At 43.5% G+C, this 14,124-nt stretch overlaps 3 protein-coding genes across 9 annotated transcripts; 2 read left to right on the top strand and 1 right to left on the bottom strand.

The window, feature by feature from the left end:
- Nucleotides 1-440: 440 nt before the first annotated feature.
- On the top strand, nt 441-6,045 carry ccdc14 (coiled-coil domain containing 14). 2 transcript variants are annotated; one of them, XM_058085932.1, is made up of 10 exons: nt 441-580; nt 1,018-1,076; nt 1,158-1,224; nt 1,769-1,841; nt 2,385-2,489; nt 2,947-3,192; nt 3,791-3,934; nt 5,335-5,437; nt 5,506-5,766; nt 5,845-6,045. In XM_058085932.1, the coding sequence occupies exons 1-10, from the start codon at nt 557-559 to the stop codon at nt 5,963-5,965; spliced, it is 1,203 nt and encodes a 400-aa protein (XP_057941915.1). In that variant the 5' UTR covers nt 441-556; the 3' UTR covers nt 5,966-6,045. The 2 variants fall into 2 exon arrangements, with proteins under 2 accessions (XP_057941915.1, XP_057941914.1); XM_058085931.1 differs by having other exon boundaries at nt 5,506-6,045.
- A 142-nt stretch (nt 6,046-6,187) lies between these two features.
- Nucleotides 6,188-13,721, top strand: hsf2bp (heat shock transcription factor 2 binding protein). 6 transcript variants are annotated; one of them, XM_058085955.1, is made up of 10 exons: nt 8,810-9,439; nt 9,529-9,631; nt 10,650-10,785; nt 10,983-11,086; nt 11,156-11,305; nt 11,378-11,522; nt 11,603-11,714; nt 12,902-13,005; nt 13,171-13,370; nt 13,500-13,721. In XM_058085955.1, exons 2-10 carry the CDS (start codon nt 9,581-9,583, stop codon nt 13,518-13,520), a joined length of 1,023 nt encoding a protein of 340 aa, XP_057941938.1. In that variant the 5' UTR covers nt 8,810-9,439; nt 9,529-9,580; the 3' UTR covers nt 13,521-13,721. The 6 variants fall into 6 exon arrangements, with proteins under 6 accessions (XP_057941939.1, XP_057941941.1, XP_057941937.1 ...); XM_058085956.1 differs by lacking the exons at nt 8,810-9,439; nt 9,529-9,631; nt 13,500-13,721 and adding exons at nt 6,188-7,971; nt 8,050-8,154 and having other exon boundaries at nt 13,171-13,488; XM_058085954.1 differs by lacking the exon at nt 13,500-13,721 and having other exon boundaries at nt 8,807-9,439; nt 13,171-13,487.
- Nucleotides 7,069-9,393, bottom strand: ankrd10a (ankyrin repeat domain 10a). The gene is made up of 6 exons (XM_058085960.1): nt 9,009-9,393; nt 8,397-8,549; nt 8,027-8,118; nt 7,757-7,953; nt 7,614-7,673; nt 7,069-7,516 (listed from the first exon to the last, which is right to left on the bottom strand). Exons 1-6 carry the CDS (start codon nt 9,198-9,200, stop codon nt 7,206-7,208), a joined length of 1,005 nt encoding a protein of 334 aa, XP_057941943.1. The 5' UTR covers nt 9,201-9,393; the 3' UTR covers nt 7,069-7,205.
- Nucleotides 13,722-14,124: the final 403 nt, after the last annotated feature.

Raw genomic sequence — 14,124 nt, 5'->3', positions numbered from 1 at the left:
TCAAGACCGCTCTCTTCATACATTACAAAAGCACCTGAACTAAGCAAGAAACCTTGAACAGAACCAAGTGTGGGTCCGTTTTCATTGATTGTATTGACAGCATTGGCGAGTTTGTGTTCCATTCATTTTAGTGACAGATTGCATAGACTTCGTTCTTCCACTAGATGTCGCCAATGCTGCTTTTCACGGAACCCTCAAAGCTCCGAATCTGTTTCGGTATAATTTGACGGAAAGCCTAAAAACTTTCAGCCACCCATTGGTATACTATAGCAGAAAAATATAGCATACATTAACATTTCACTGAAAAGTTAATGCATACTCTTATTATGCCCGTTTAAATTATTATTTTTTTTACAAATCCGTCATAAAGACGGAAAGTTATTGACAATCAACTTCCGGGTTCCTGATTGTTGACGGAACTTTTTTTTTCAAACTGCCGTTTCCACCGGAAAAAGAAACACTTAAACGTGTTCGACCGCTAGCTTCGGATGTAGTCCTTTGAACGCAACAATATAAAGAGGCGGTGAAAGTTGCCCCACTGTTGATAAAGTCGGCAATGAAGCGAATTGCCAAACGCAAGGTGAGAACGAACACATCTTAACATTTTACTTTATAGTGAGTCTTGCTAAAATGCTTCACTACGTTGTCGTTCTAGTTTTTGGATTCACTTTTATATATTCAATACAAATACGTTGAGTACGGACATACATAAGTTGGCTTACGAGTCGGTACTTTAAGGGAACTTTAAGGCGCAACTAACTTAATAAAAACACATTTTTGTGTTTATCAACTTTTTAAAAAGGCAATTTTTGTTAATGTACAATATAACACAATTGTTATGATTTTGGTGCAGCTGTGTGAGAAGTTGTTTCCTGGGGAAACTAGTTGTGTTACACACTTTATTGTCTGGTTAAATATAAAATGACTGAGAATATTTACTCATCATCTTGGAAATTAAATGTTTCTGCTGCGCCGCCACGCACATTTTTTTTATTAAATAAAGTTTGTGATTGACAGGTGCTAACACCAGGAAGGCTAACAGGAGGAGCAGCCAGGGAGCAACAAGCTCGGAAAAGGCAAGCTGACACTTCCTGTTACTGCATGTTTGACACATCTCTAACATACTCATAATGTTTATGTTTATATTATATGATCAGAGCGACTACAACTCCAGGGCGGGCTGAACCGGCATATTCTTTGTATTCCTCGGACCCCCGAGATCAGGTAGGAAAATATGAATGAACGCTACGTGATAGCTTCTGGATTTTTCTCGCCTATGCCGTGCATACAGTCAAACATCCATTCGGCATGCTAATTAAAGGGGACCTTCGATGCTCATTTTTCAACCCTTTCTATTGAGTTGTGGACTCCTATAGAGCAGCTACACACAATAACCCGCACAAAAAATCTTTTAGATTTTCCAGAATCTGCACCCATTCAAGCTGTATTTCCTTGGATGTGTGCTTTCTTGGCAAATTTGTCTGTGTCACTCCACCGTGACTCACCTAAAGTGCTTCCTGACTATTAACCATATAAGGAAGTCCGCCCCTTTGTGACATCACAAAGATACACTTTTACCACGCCTTATGAAACCAAGCGTTTAGAGCACCCCAAACTTTTTTCAGGGCTCACTTCCTAATACACAAACCTCATTATCTGAAACTTTGGTGGTTTAATAGCAGAATATAACATTCTAACTACATTTATAGGTCAGAAAAGTGGTGACGTCTTATGAAAACGTTCAATGCTGGCTGGTGTCTTGTTTCAGGTGGACAGTCTGCACTACGGACTGGATCGCTGTGCTGCTTTGCTGTCTGGCATTCTTCACGTGCACAAGGCAGGTCTGATGGGCTTCCTGTTATCAAAACCGGGGTTTGATGTTTCAATTTGCTTAAATTCTGATTCTATACTTTATAAGTAACAATCTATACTACAGATTCTCATTCATAATTCATTATATCCCATCAGGCAAAAACCAGGGGAGACTATAGTTTAAATAGTCTTTAAATTCATTCATTCATTTTCTACTGCTTATCCTCACAAGGGTTGCAGGGGGTGCTGGAGCCTATCCCAGCTGTCTTCGGGCAAGAGTCGGGGTACACCCTGGACTGGTGGCCAGCCAGCCAATCACAGGGCACATATAGACAAACAACCATTCACACTCACATTCATACCTACGGACAATTTGGAGTCGCCAATTAACCTAGCAAACTCCAAAAAGAGATACCCGAGGGCGGTCTCCTAGCTGTGAAACCTGCTTGCTAACCACTCGACCACCGTGCAGCCACTATTTAAATTATCTTCTGTAATGATTTTTTTTTTTTTTTTACTTTCACCTTCAACGCAATGGAAGTATGTCAAGTGTTGTCTGTGCTTGTGCTTAGAACCCTCGACACAACCTGTCAAAGCAGCGACGGCTGGCGCAGGCAAGCCAAAACCATCTGCCCCCCTGCGGAGAAAGACCAGCAGGAAACCCCCTGCAAATACAGGTCGTGTTTTTTTGTAGTGTGCAAACCAGTGGCGTCATTAGGACTATTTCTAAAATGTTCTTGAGCCCCCCTAAATAATTTGATATTTTTTTATAGATTTTAAAAAAAAATTTATAGATTTTTTTTTTTTTTTTACAAAAAAAAATTAAATGTTATATAATAGGGCAAAAGCAGGCTAATAAGTAAGCCAATAAGCAGGCTAATACTAGCCTACTACTACTACTGCTAGTAGTAGTTTGCAGTGTAGATTGACTCTACTACTGTCCAAAAGTGGGAAAGTTATATCCCGATTCTTTTTCGTTATTTGTTTTTTGGATTTTTTTTTATGTCTACTACATTCATTCATATCCTGTGCACCCCCCCCCCCCCCCTGTTCTCAGAACCTAGTGACGCCCCTGGTGCAAACATGACTTTTCACACGTCTCGAGTATTAACTTTTGCATTATTCCACTTTCAGAACAGTCTAGGAATATGTCTCCAGGACCACAATGTCTGCCTCCAGGCGTGCAGCAAAACCACGCCCCCATCCATCCTCTTTTACCTCCATCACTGAAGGTGATACAGCCGCTTCCTGGATCTGCCTCATCCCGGCCGGACCCGGTGCCTCACACTGACCGGCAGCCGCCCGGTGGTCACCACGCCACGGCCTCCTTCAACGGCGAGGAAGTTGATGCTGTGCCTGTGAGAGACGGAGACACCCAAAGTGAGACACGCTTGTGTGTGTGCAGACCTTGGTCGTCACGGTGACAAAAAACAGAGCATCTGTATCAGATGCATGTCATCCAATATGCATTGTTATACTATATGGTAATGATAATGGTAATGGTTTATTTCACTTGAACATGCATCAGATTACAATTGAATGCATCACATAATCAGTTCACAGTTCCACATGTCCAAAAGGAGTAGGAAGAAGCAAAGCTTATTAAATCCTACCCCTCCATCTGGTACTTTTACAATCAGTAACTGGTAGATTTGTTCACTTCCTGCTTTCCTAATATAATTTTTTTTTTACTTTATTTTATTAAGTTTTATTATTTTATTAAGTTTATTAAGTTTTATTATTTTAAGTTTATGCTTGCTTAATTTTATTATTATTTTTTTATTATTATTTATTTTTTATATAATTTTTTTTTGTCACGTACCGAAGTAGGAGGTGATATAACCATCCAATGACATAATGGGTACCATAGTAAGTGTCAATATAGTGATATATATAGCACATCATGACTGGTTAGCAAACATCAACCGCTTGTATTGTTTCTTGAATGTGAATATACAACAATGTTGTGTGTCCTTAGTGCTCAGAATGCAAGAGGAGATGACGCTCGCTCAGTCTCGACTGCAGGAGATTCAGGTTGACCTAGCAGAAGTGAAGAAGTGTCTTCTGGACACACGGAAACAGCTGAAGGACACGGAGGAGGAGAAGGAGCTGATGAAATCAGGTGGAGTTATAGACCACCCATACTGTAATTTGGTTGTCGTCCACTTGGGGCAATGTTGGCCATCATTCCCTTATGGGACACATCATTTTTGTTTCGGTCCGGTTATTGTCACTAACATCAGCACCGGTTTTTGGTATGCATCCCTATGTGTCTAAGGAGCCAGTGAGAAACTGAATGTGGCATTGATAGCTATGATGATACCATCGATAGCTATGACGAAACCATTGATAGTTATGGTGATACCATTGATAGCTATGACGATACCATCGATAGCTATGACGAAACCATTGATAGTTATGACGATACCATCGATAGTTATAATGATACCATCGATAGTTATGACGATACCATCGATAGTTATGACGATACCATCGATAGCTATGGCGATACCATCGATAGCTATGGCGATACCATCGATAGCTATGGTGATGCCATCGATAGCTATGACGATACCATCGATAGCTATGGCGATACCATCGATAGCTATGACGATACCATTGATGTTATGGTGGTACCATCGATAGCTATGACGATACCATCGATAGCTATGACGATACCATCGATAGCTATGACGGTACCATCGATAGTTATGACGATACCATCGATAGCTATGACGAAACCATTGATAGTTATGACGATACCATCGATAGTTATAATGATACCATCGATAGTTATGACGATACCATCGATAGCTATGGCGATACCATCGATAGCTATGGCGATACCATCGATAGCTATGGTGATGCCATCGATAGCTATGACAATACCATCGATAGCTATGGCGATACCATCGATAGCTATGACGATACCATTGATGTTATGGTGGTACCATCGATAGCTATGACGATACCATCGATAGCTATGACGATACCATCGATAGCTATGACGATACCATCGATAGCTATGACGATACCATCGATAGTTATGACGATACCATCGATAGCTACGACGATGCCATCGATAGCTACGACGATGCCATCGATAGCTACGACGATGCCGTCGATAGCTACGACGATGCCGTCGACGGCTACGACGATGCCGTCGACGGCTACGACGATACCGTCGACGGCTACGACGATACCGTCGACGGCTACGACGATACCGTCGACGGCTACGACGATACCGTCGACGGCTACGACGATACCGTCGACGGCTACGACGATACCGTCGACGGCTACGACGATACCGTCGACGGCTACGACGATACCGTCGACGGCTTCGACGATACAGTCGACGGCTTCGACGATACCGTCGACGGCTGCGGCCATACCGTCGACGGCTGCGGCCATACCGCCGACGGCTGCGGCCATACCGCCGACGGCTGCGGCCATACCGGCGATAGCTGTGGCGATACCATCGATAGCTATGACGATACGGTTTTACTGTGTTTTTGTGCCCAGAATTGGAGAGCATCCGAAGAAAGCTGGTCCATAGTGATCAGGCAAAGAACAGACTGGCCTTACTGGCTCAACAAAGACTGGAACAGATCGAAAACCTCAAGAGGTAAGACCTGTTGGTGTGTAAACGTAATGAAAGGACCATCAACGCTCCATTTGCTTCTTTTCGTTTAGGATTATTCAGAATGGCAGCGACACGGTTGTTGGTATTCCCGTGTCGGACACTGCGACCCGGGAAAAACACAACGGGAACAGCACCACTAGAGATATCGTCACCAAGTACCTGACAACGCTACGCCAGTCGGAGGCCTCAGACGGTGGCGGCCATGTACACTTTGCGCCAAAGAGCGAAGGAAATGCACCCGCCCCGGGGAAGGTGACCTCACATCCACAGCGCCTGCACGAAGCGCATCGCCTCACCGATGAGGCACTGCAGTTAAGAAAAGCCCGCCAACGCCTGTTTGACTCCTTCCTCTTGCTGCGTGATGCTGATTCTGTTTCACCTGACTGCAGCGTAACGTCCGTGTCGACCTTTGACACCAGGGATGAGGTAGCATTCCAAGACGGATTGGCGGCCTTGGATGCCAGCATAGCCAGTCTGAAGAAAACCATCCAGCTGGATTTAAGCAGATGATCTTGCTTAGCGTTTTCATTTTGTGTGGATCATTTTAATACAACACGTTTAGGATTATTAATAATAAATATTTGTACTTGTGGCTGAGATAATACAATAAGGGACATGAGTACAAGTACTACTTCTAAGCGCTCGGGAGTGTGACCAACCACAGCAGAGTGGGCGTGCCGGGACACGGACCGTGGGTGGAATATTCATTCATTTTCTACCGCTTATCCTCACGAGGGTTGCGGGGGTGCTGGAGCCTATCCCAGCTGACTTCGGGCGAGAGGCAGGGTACACCCTAGACTGGTGGGCCAGCCAATCACAGGGCACATATAGACAAACAACCATTCACACTCACATTCAATTGGACAATTTGGAGTCGCTAATTAACCTAGCATGTTTTTGGAATGTGGGAGGAAACCGGAGTACCCGGAGAAAACCCACGCATGCATGGGGAGAACATGCAAATTCTACACAGAGATGGCGGAATTGAACTCAGGTCTCCTAGCTGTGAGGTCTGCGTGCTAACCACTCGACCGCCGTGCAGCCCTACATTAAAACAGTTCCAAAGAAATACAGCTGAATAGGTGCAGATTCTGGAAGAACTAGCAAGCTTTCTGTGCTGGTTATTGTGTGTAGCTGCTCTACAGTAGTCCACAACTCAATACATAGGGCCAAAAAATGATCCCCTTTAAAAAAGACTCCCCCAGGCTCTTGTTTTTATCTGACACACAGGTGGAGCGAACCAACTTCTGAGCTCCGCGGCACCAGCAGTGCCTCTGACACAGTGTGTCCGACAATGAGTGCTCCTTCTCGGGTAGATGAGTTGGACGCGGCGCCATAGAGTCCCAGTTCTCTTGAGCTCCACGGCACCAGAGGAATATCTAAAAAGCTTTCTGTGCTGGTTATTGTGTGTAGCTGCTCTACAGGAGTCCACAATATTTTCTGGTTTGTATGATAGGTATTCTAACATTACGTTGATTTGATCCTTATATTTCCTGTAATATTGAAGGTGAGTTTATGCATAGAGAGCATGATTGTTTACTAAACATCCAATCAGATTACTGCCATATTGTTCACACAAAACAAGCAATGCATGATAACGTTATTAAAAAAAAACTGGCATGATTCGCCTCTCTGTAAAACTGCAAAATGTGTTTAATATGAATATATATTTTATACAAACAGCACCAAATACAAATTCCCTAACCAAAAACTTTGCAACGTGTCTAACGTGTACATTTTGTGAAACTAGTTATGAGTCCTGGCACAGATGGATGTCACCTCCAGCATCTTGAAAGGATTTCTCTTCTACCGGGCCTCTGTGGATCAGCTCTTCTGCCGTGTCCCCGAAGCCGTGATAATGTCCGTAATTTAGGAAGTCACTGCAGACGTCTCCCGACAGACCCTGCAAGCCTGGCGGATGGGACTCACAGCTGCCGGGACTTCCTGTCAGATGCAGGGAGCCGCACATGTCGGCTGGTCGGTGCGGAGTGGAATCATCATTGCAGTCGGGAATCATTGGTTCCTCTTTCTGGTCAACAGGAAGTGATGGATAAAAGCGCTCTATGACGGGATGGGGCAAAGACAAACCTTTAATACTTTAGCACCTTGGTTCCAAAAGTGGGGTTCTACCCCACAAGATGTTTGTCGCTGAACTTACTTTGAGGGTTGGACTCCATGCAGTCTTCGCCGCCAGCACTATGCATCTGCAGTAACACATCTGCACCAGGAGACAACACAGATGTTCTCAGGTCGATTGGATGCTGCTATGTCGCTACTGAGTCTAAGTCAAGTCCTTTTCACCTCTCCTCGCCTTCTTCATGTGACCATTCTCAAAAGCGGACTGCAGCCTCTTCCTGCCAAGCGGACCAGAACCAGAGAGAGAAGCCTCCACAGTCATTTCCTCTCCGTTCTGGAGCTCACTGAGAGCTGAGATGCGGCGAAGGCAGTCGTGACTGCGTGCCAGGTCGGCTGCAGTCTGTCCATTGGCGTTCCTTACACTGCAGAAGAAGAACCTGGTAAGCTGATTGTTTTTTTTTAGGTGTGGATGGAAGAATTCTGCAGCATACTTACTGTGGTTTTGCGCCTGCTATCAGCAGCACCTGGATGCACTCCAAGCTTCCTGCCCTGGCAGCCTTGTGAATGGGTGCCTCGCCTGTCAAGTCCTGAAACCAGAGATGCAAACTCCGAAATCAGGAGAGGTGAGCATCAGAGCAAGAACATATTATTCTGTCCTTGGAACGTTCTTGGTAGGGTCTCCCAAGGCAAACAGATCTAATGTGACGTGCCAAAAAAGAACTTAAGAAGACATTACACATTGTCCAGAGTTCTTGTATAGAGGCTGTGAAGATGGCTTCCTTATTTATTCCAAGAAATGAAGTTACTTCTGGAGATACCGTGTCGGAATGGGCCGTATTCATACACATCCAGTATGGCTGCTGACCTGCCGGTTGATGTCTGCACCGGCCTGTGATAGCCACAAGACACAGTGAGGATGCCCGCCAAACGCTGCCGTGTGTGTGGGGGTCTGGTTGAAGCGACTAGACACCATGTTGACGTCACAACCCATCTGGACCAGGCGTATCACGCACTCCAACTGTAGGACAAACGGACTGTTAGCATAGGATTTTTTATACTACATTTCTTCTCATGTGTTTTATTTTAATTAATAAAACAATTTAATATTAATTATGTTGCAAAAGTTCAACAAAAGAGTAACGGTATCAGTATTGGTCATCCTTTCCCTGTAATTACATGGTATCGAATAGATATAAAAAAAATGCAGTATCGCCCACCCTTAGCAGCTAGCTTTTCTTTTTTTTTTTTTTTTACTTTTTCACCTGACAACTTTATTGTTACAAAATGTTATCCAAAGCGATGTGTGGCGCTCAAGTAAGGAAAACTAATCGCTCATGACCTTTCGATTTGAGTCACAGTTGCTTGTTTCCCTCCAAAACTTAGCACACGGAACAGTAAATAAAAGATGAGCATAAAAGCCGACCGTTTCAAGCTTCAAGCTTCCTTCTAACGGCATTTTCCCAAACTTAATCCACACCTGTCCACGGTGAGCTGCCCAGTGAATGGGGGTCCAACCGTAGCAAGAGTCTTCGGTTGTCAGACGAGTGTGATTCTGGAATAATGTCAGCAAAGCGCCAACATCTCCGTCCCGACAAGCGCGGTGTATGGGGAATCGGTTCGTGAACGCCTCATCATCGTGAAGAAAGTCTACTTCTTGTTCTATGGACATGGGTAAAGTCTGAAAGTCTCTCGGGTGTTTCCTGGTCAAACGCTGCGAAACACATTTCAATTCAAATACAAAGGACAGGAGAAATAATCTTCTCTCTCCACCTGGAAATTCGTAAAACCCGGACTAGATTTTGGTTGTGTCTTGTTGGCGTCTGGTGGTCGGAGGGAAAACCCGGAAGTGTAACCGGAAGGAGTTGTATTTAATTCTGCCTCATGCAACAGCAATATCATTATTAAACGGTACGTGGATAGTTGATAGGTGGTTCATACATAGCATTTTAACTACAAAAATATGTTATTTTAATTATGATGTGCTCTTTCACCTTAAGACAAATAGAATAAACGACATCGTACAAGCTTTTAAAATCAACCTAGCAAAACATGTCTGCGTCATTCGGCGGGACGCCCCCACCCATTTGTCATGGAGCTAAGGTAACTGAAACTTCTTTAATTCATTCATATGAATATATAAACTCATGGATTTTCAACCTGTCAAAGTTACTTACATGTGATGTTTGTCCTACCATAATGCTAAAATTCTTCGTTACTGCTTTTCTGAAAACATTTGAACTATAAATATGATAGAATGTGTAAATATGATCTTTTAGAATAGTGTACATATTTTGAAGATAGAAATGTCACAGAAGGAAATGTGTTGTGGTCTACAATATCATAGAATATACAGGTAGAAATTTCCAGATACAATAGAAAGTTGTCTGCCACTTTTGCCAACCTTTTAGTAAGAAAAGTATCTATTGGCTGTCCTAGAAGCAGCCGGAAGTTGCTGTAGCTGACGCCATTTTGCATATGATTAGCATACTTGTTAATCCCTGTTGATCTTGTAAACTGCTGTTTAAGTGAGTAAAACTACCTCTAAAATTATTGATTACCAATTTGTTAATTAAAAATAGGTAATAAATTATCTTGGCCATCACACATTAGCAATTTAGAGCTTAAAATTAGCACAATTGAACAGCTAATAACATATTAGGCTGTTATTCTGTTAAAGGGGAACTACTATGCTATTGAGTTGTGGACTCCTATAGAGCAGCTACACACAATAACCCGCACAGAAAGTTTTCTAGATCTTTCAGAATGATGGAGGTCATTAAAAACTTAGGTAGATCCACCAATTGCTTTTATTGCCTTGGTTGTATGTGTTTATTTTTTATCCATGACTTATGTCAAATGTCTTTGTAGGCGAGTAAATTCTGAAAATCAACAGAGGCTGATTTATACTCCACTGTAGTTCTCCCACTGTGTACTCCATCACCTCGTCTTGACCTTGACACGTGCACATGTGATATGAAATCACTTTTGATTGACATCATTGACATCACAAACCAGACTTTTTGCTACAGTTTTCTCATTCCAGTTCCCATATGTAGTCCAGTGAATGTCTCTTCAAATAACCTCTTGAACTTGATGTTCATCTTCTTCTTCTCCACAGGATGGTTTTGTTCGAGTCAGGAAAAGAGACCTAGAAAAGTTAACGACAGAGGTCATGCAGCTGAGGGAGTTCCTGCCCAGAGTTGTGAATGGGAAGATGATTGAGATGCTTCAAAATACTTTAGCAACAAGAAAAGGTCACTTTTCACTTGTTTACAGATGAATTAAGCCAGAAAATTAATGAACAATTAAGAAGCTTGTTTCAATTAATCGGTTGGGTCGATACAGACCAAATCAATATGAAGCAACTTTGAATGTAAGCTAATGTTGTCATGCTTTAAAAGAAAAAGTCCTAGCATACTTCCATGAAGTGTTTGTTTGTGTGTCTGTGTAGTGAAGGAGCATCTCACACAGGAACAGGAACATTTGCGTCAGGAGTGTCTTCATCTTCAGTCCAGACTGGATGCTCTACAAACCGAATGTCAGAAGGAGAGAGAGGTTAGACCGAGTTAACTCCTACATAAGAAGTGAGGTGAATATGCAATGTTTTTTTTTGTGCGTCTGTAGGAAAGATGTCTGTTGCGTGAGCAGCTCTGGCAGAGTCGAGCTGAGGTGCAGCAGCAGACGGACTTCTGCTCCAGCCTGGGTTCTGCAGCCTGCAGTCTGCTATGGGACTGCTCCGCGAGGGAGGACACAGTGAAGCAGTGGTTGACTGATGTTAGTGTTCTCCGTTTATGTGTGTTACCGTGATGTTGTGTGCATATTGTGTGTGCGATGCTCCTGGTGTAGGGAAACCTGCAGGCGTTTCTGATGGTAGCGACTCAGACTCTGGAGAGCTTTGTTACGACTCTGGATGAAACGGCAAAGAGTTCACTGGAGGAACGCAACACCCAGGAGTACCAGTTTGTTTTGGCGCTAGCTGGAACCATTACCAGTAAGAAGAGCTTGCTTTCTTGTAGATCAGTTCCATTCATGAACCAACATCTGTAACCGCTCTTGTTTCTCTCCAATCAGACATTGCGGCTGTAACCTGTGGGCGGGACTTCCTACTGGCACACGATCTGTTGGACACGCTGATAAAGCTGCTAGAACTGATGAAACCGGGTGTCTTCCCTAAACTGAAAGTGTACGTATGCACCCTAGCACATAGCATAGCACACAATATACTGATTGCCACCTAAAGCTAATAACTGGCTGAGCAACATCAACTGCAATCAAACGTTTACAATAACTTACAGTGAGTCTCTTACAGCTACAGAGGGATTTTAGCCCGCTCGTTTTTGCTGAATTTTTATAATTCAGCCACAATGGAAGATTTTCCAACATGAACCACCTTTTTAAAGGGGACCTGTTATGCTAATTTTTCAACATATGTATTGAGTTGTGGACTCCTATAGAGCAGTTACATACAATAACCCGCACAGAAAGCTTTGTAGATCTTCCAGAATCTGCACCTATTCTTGGCGTTTTCGGTCTGAGCACGGCCACACTGCTCCCGAGGACTTCCAGACCCCTGCCAAACCCCACTCTCTAATTTTGTCGGAATAGGTGTTGATGAATTACTTACAGTTTAAGCGTCTGACTCTTCTACTTGACCAAGTAACGTTGGAAAGACGTCTGGCTTCAGCAACGGTTTGGCAGATAGTCCAGACAGTCCCGTATTTTTCTTTTGCTGGACAGGAATCTTCAACTCCAACCACTTCTGCCTGATGTTTGCCTCTTAAGGCAAGTTCAAACCTGAACAAATGTTTCCTGGAAGCCATTAATGTTTGCTGTGTGCTAACACGGTGAAATCTACGAAAAAAACGAGCGTTTAGAGCCATCACAAACTTCTATCAGGCCTCACTTTCAAATCGCAAACCTCATTGTTTAAAACATTGGCATCGTTTAACAGGAGAATACAACATTCGGCGAATCGGAGCGCCACGATGCGGCCATCCGATATATGCGAGGGAAATTTAATGGAAATGCATTGGAACGGGACTGGAGATTTTGTCCGAAATAGGCGAAATCCGTTATAAAAAATCCGATATATGCAATGAATTTTTATTGGAAATGCATTACAGAAAAATCGGTTCTTTTTTATCTGTCCGTTGTGAGCGAATTTCCGATATATCCGAGTCTGATATATCCGAGGTTTACTGTACCAACATTTATTGGTCAGAAACGTAGAAAAATCATAGTAGTTCTCCTTTCAGGTCATGTCACACCATGTTAGTTCAGGGGTGGACTTGTTGGGGTGTTTTGCACACCACTGCATGTGATGCTTAATTATCAAGGTATGTTTTCCCACTATCCATATGCTAAATGCAGGTTGGTGCTAATGGCACTTTATAATGCCAGCATCAGTGTGATGGGGCTGAAGCGCATGAGTGAGAACCCAAGACTGCTGCCTCTTATTTGGACTCTACTTGAAGGTAAAGCAGTATGTAGAAAACACACCACACACATACACTCAAGCCACAATAATATCATATCAAATAAGCACACTCATAACATTGTGGCAGTGGTAAAGCCACTGGAGGGCGCTATCATCCCAGGGTGTTAAGCCCACACTGCTTGGCTCATGTTTTGTGCAACAGACAGATCCTGGGAGGTGTGCCTGCACTCCCTGCGCCTCCTGCAGTCTGTGCTCATGGAAGATGGAGTGCATGACTGTTTGGGCACCGCTGTCATGGATTTGGACCTACAGGCCCGTGTTAGCCGACTTACGTCCAGTGTTGAGCCGAGCTTGAGATTGATAGCGCAGCAGACTTTGGAAGACATCCAGGTGCTCAAACAGGTATCCGTAAAAAAAAAACAAACACAGTAACAGAAACCTCATTGGGTCAAAGCCGTCAGACCATAATTGAAAATGTTTTTAAATAATTCAAATTGATGTTGGATGACATAAATATTTGTGTGTTTTCAGGGTCGGGGATGTGAAGCTTAGACATGACTTTCATTCCTCTAGTTCCCCTTTTCATCGCTGTGTATTGTTCTGGGGTACAGAGGAATGACAGCAGTTACATGTTCATATTTTGTCCTTTTCTCTTTAAAGAACTAGAAGTGTTTGACTATTAGAAGTCTGTGCAAAGAACATTAAAGAGGCCGTTAAAAAGTGACCACTTTCAACTCCTGTTTCAGTTAGTTTAGTTTAGTTACATTGTTTTTACGTCAGCGCATTTGCAGTTGGGCTGCACGGTGGACGAGTGGTTAGCGTGCAGACCTCACAGCTAAGAGACCCGAGTTCGATTCCAATTCAGGTTTCCTCCCACGTTCCAAAAATATTCATTCATTCATTCATTCATTTTCTACCGCTTTTTCCTCACGAGTGTCGCGGTTGTGCTGGAGCCTATCCCAGCTGTCTTCGGGCGATAGGCGGGGTACACCCTGGACTGGTGACCAGCCAATCACAGGGCACATATAGACAAACAACCATTCACACTCACATTCATACCTATGGACAATTTGGAGTCGCTAATTAACCTAGCATGTTTTTGGAATGTGGGAGTACCCGGAGAAAACCCACGCATGCACGGGGAGAACATTCCCAC

The sequence above is a fragment of the Doryrhamphus excisus genome, chromosome 10 (genome assembly GCF_030265055.1).
Source record: "Doryrhamphus excisus isolate RoL2022-K1 chromosome 10, RoL_Dexc_1.0, whole genome shotgun sequence".
Taxonomy (NCBI): Eukaryota; Metazoa; Chordata; class Actinopteri; order Syngnathiformes; family Syngnathidae; genus Doryrhamphus; species Doryrhamphus excisus.
The sequence above is the reverse complement of the archived record's forward strand: the minus strand, read 5'-3'. Positions and strand labels throughout refer to the sequence as shown.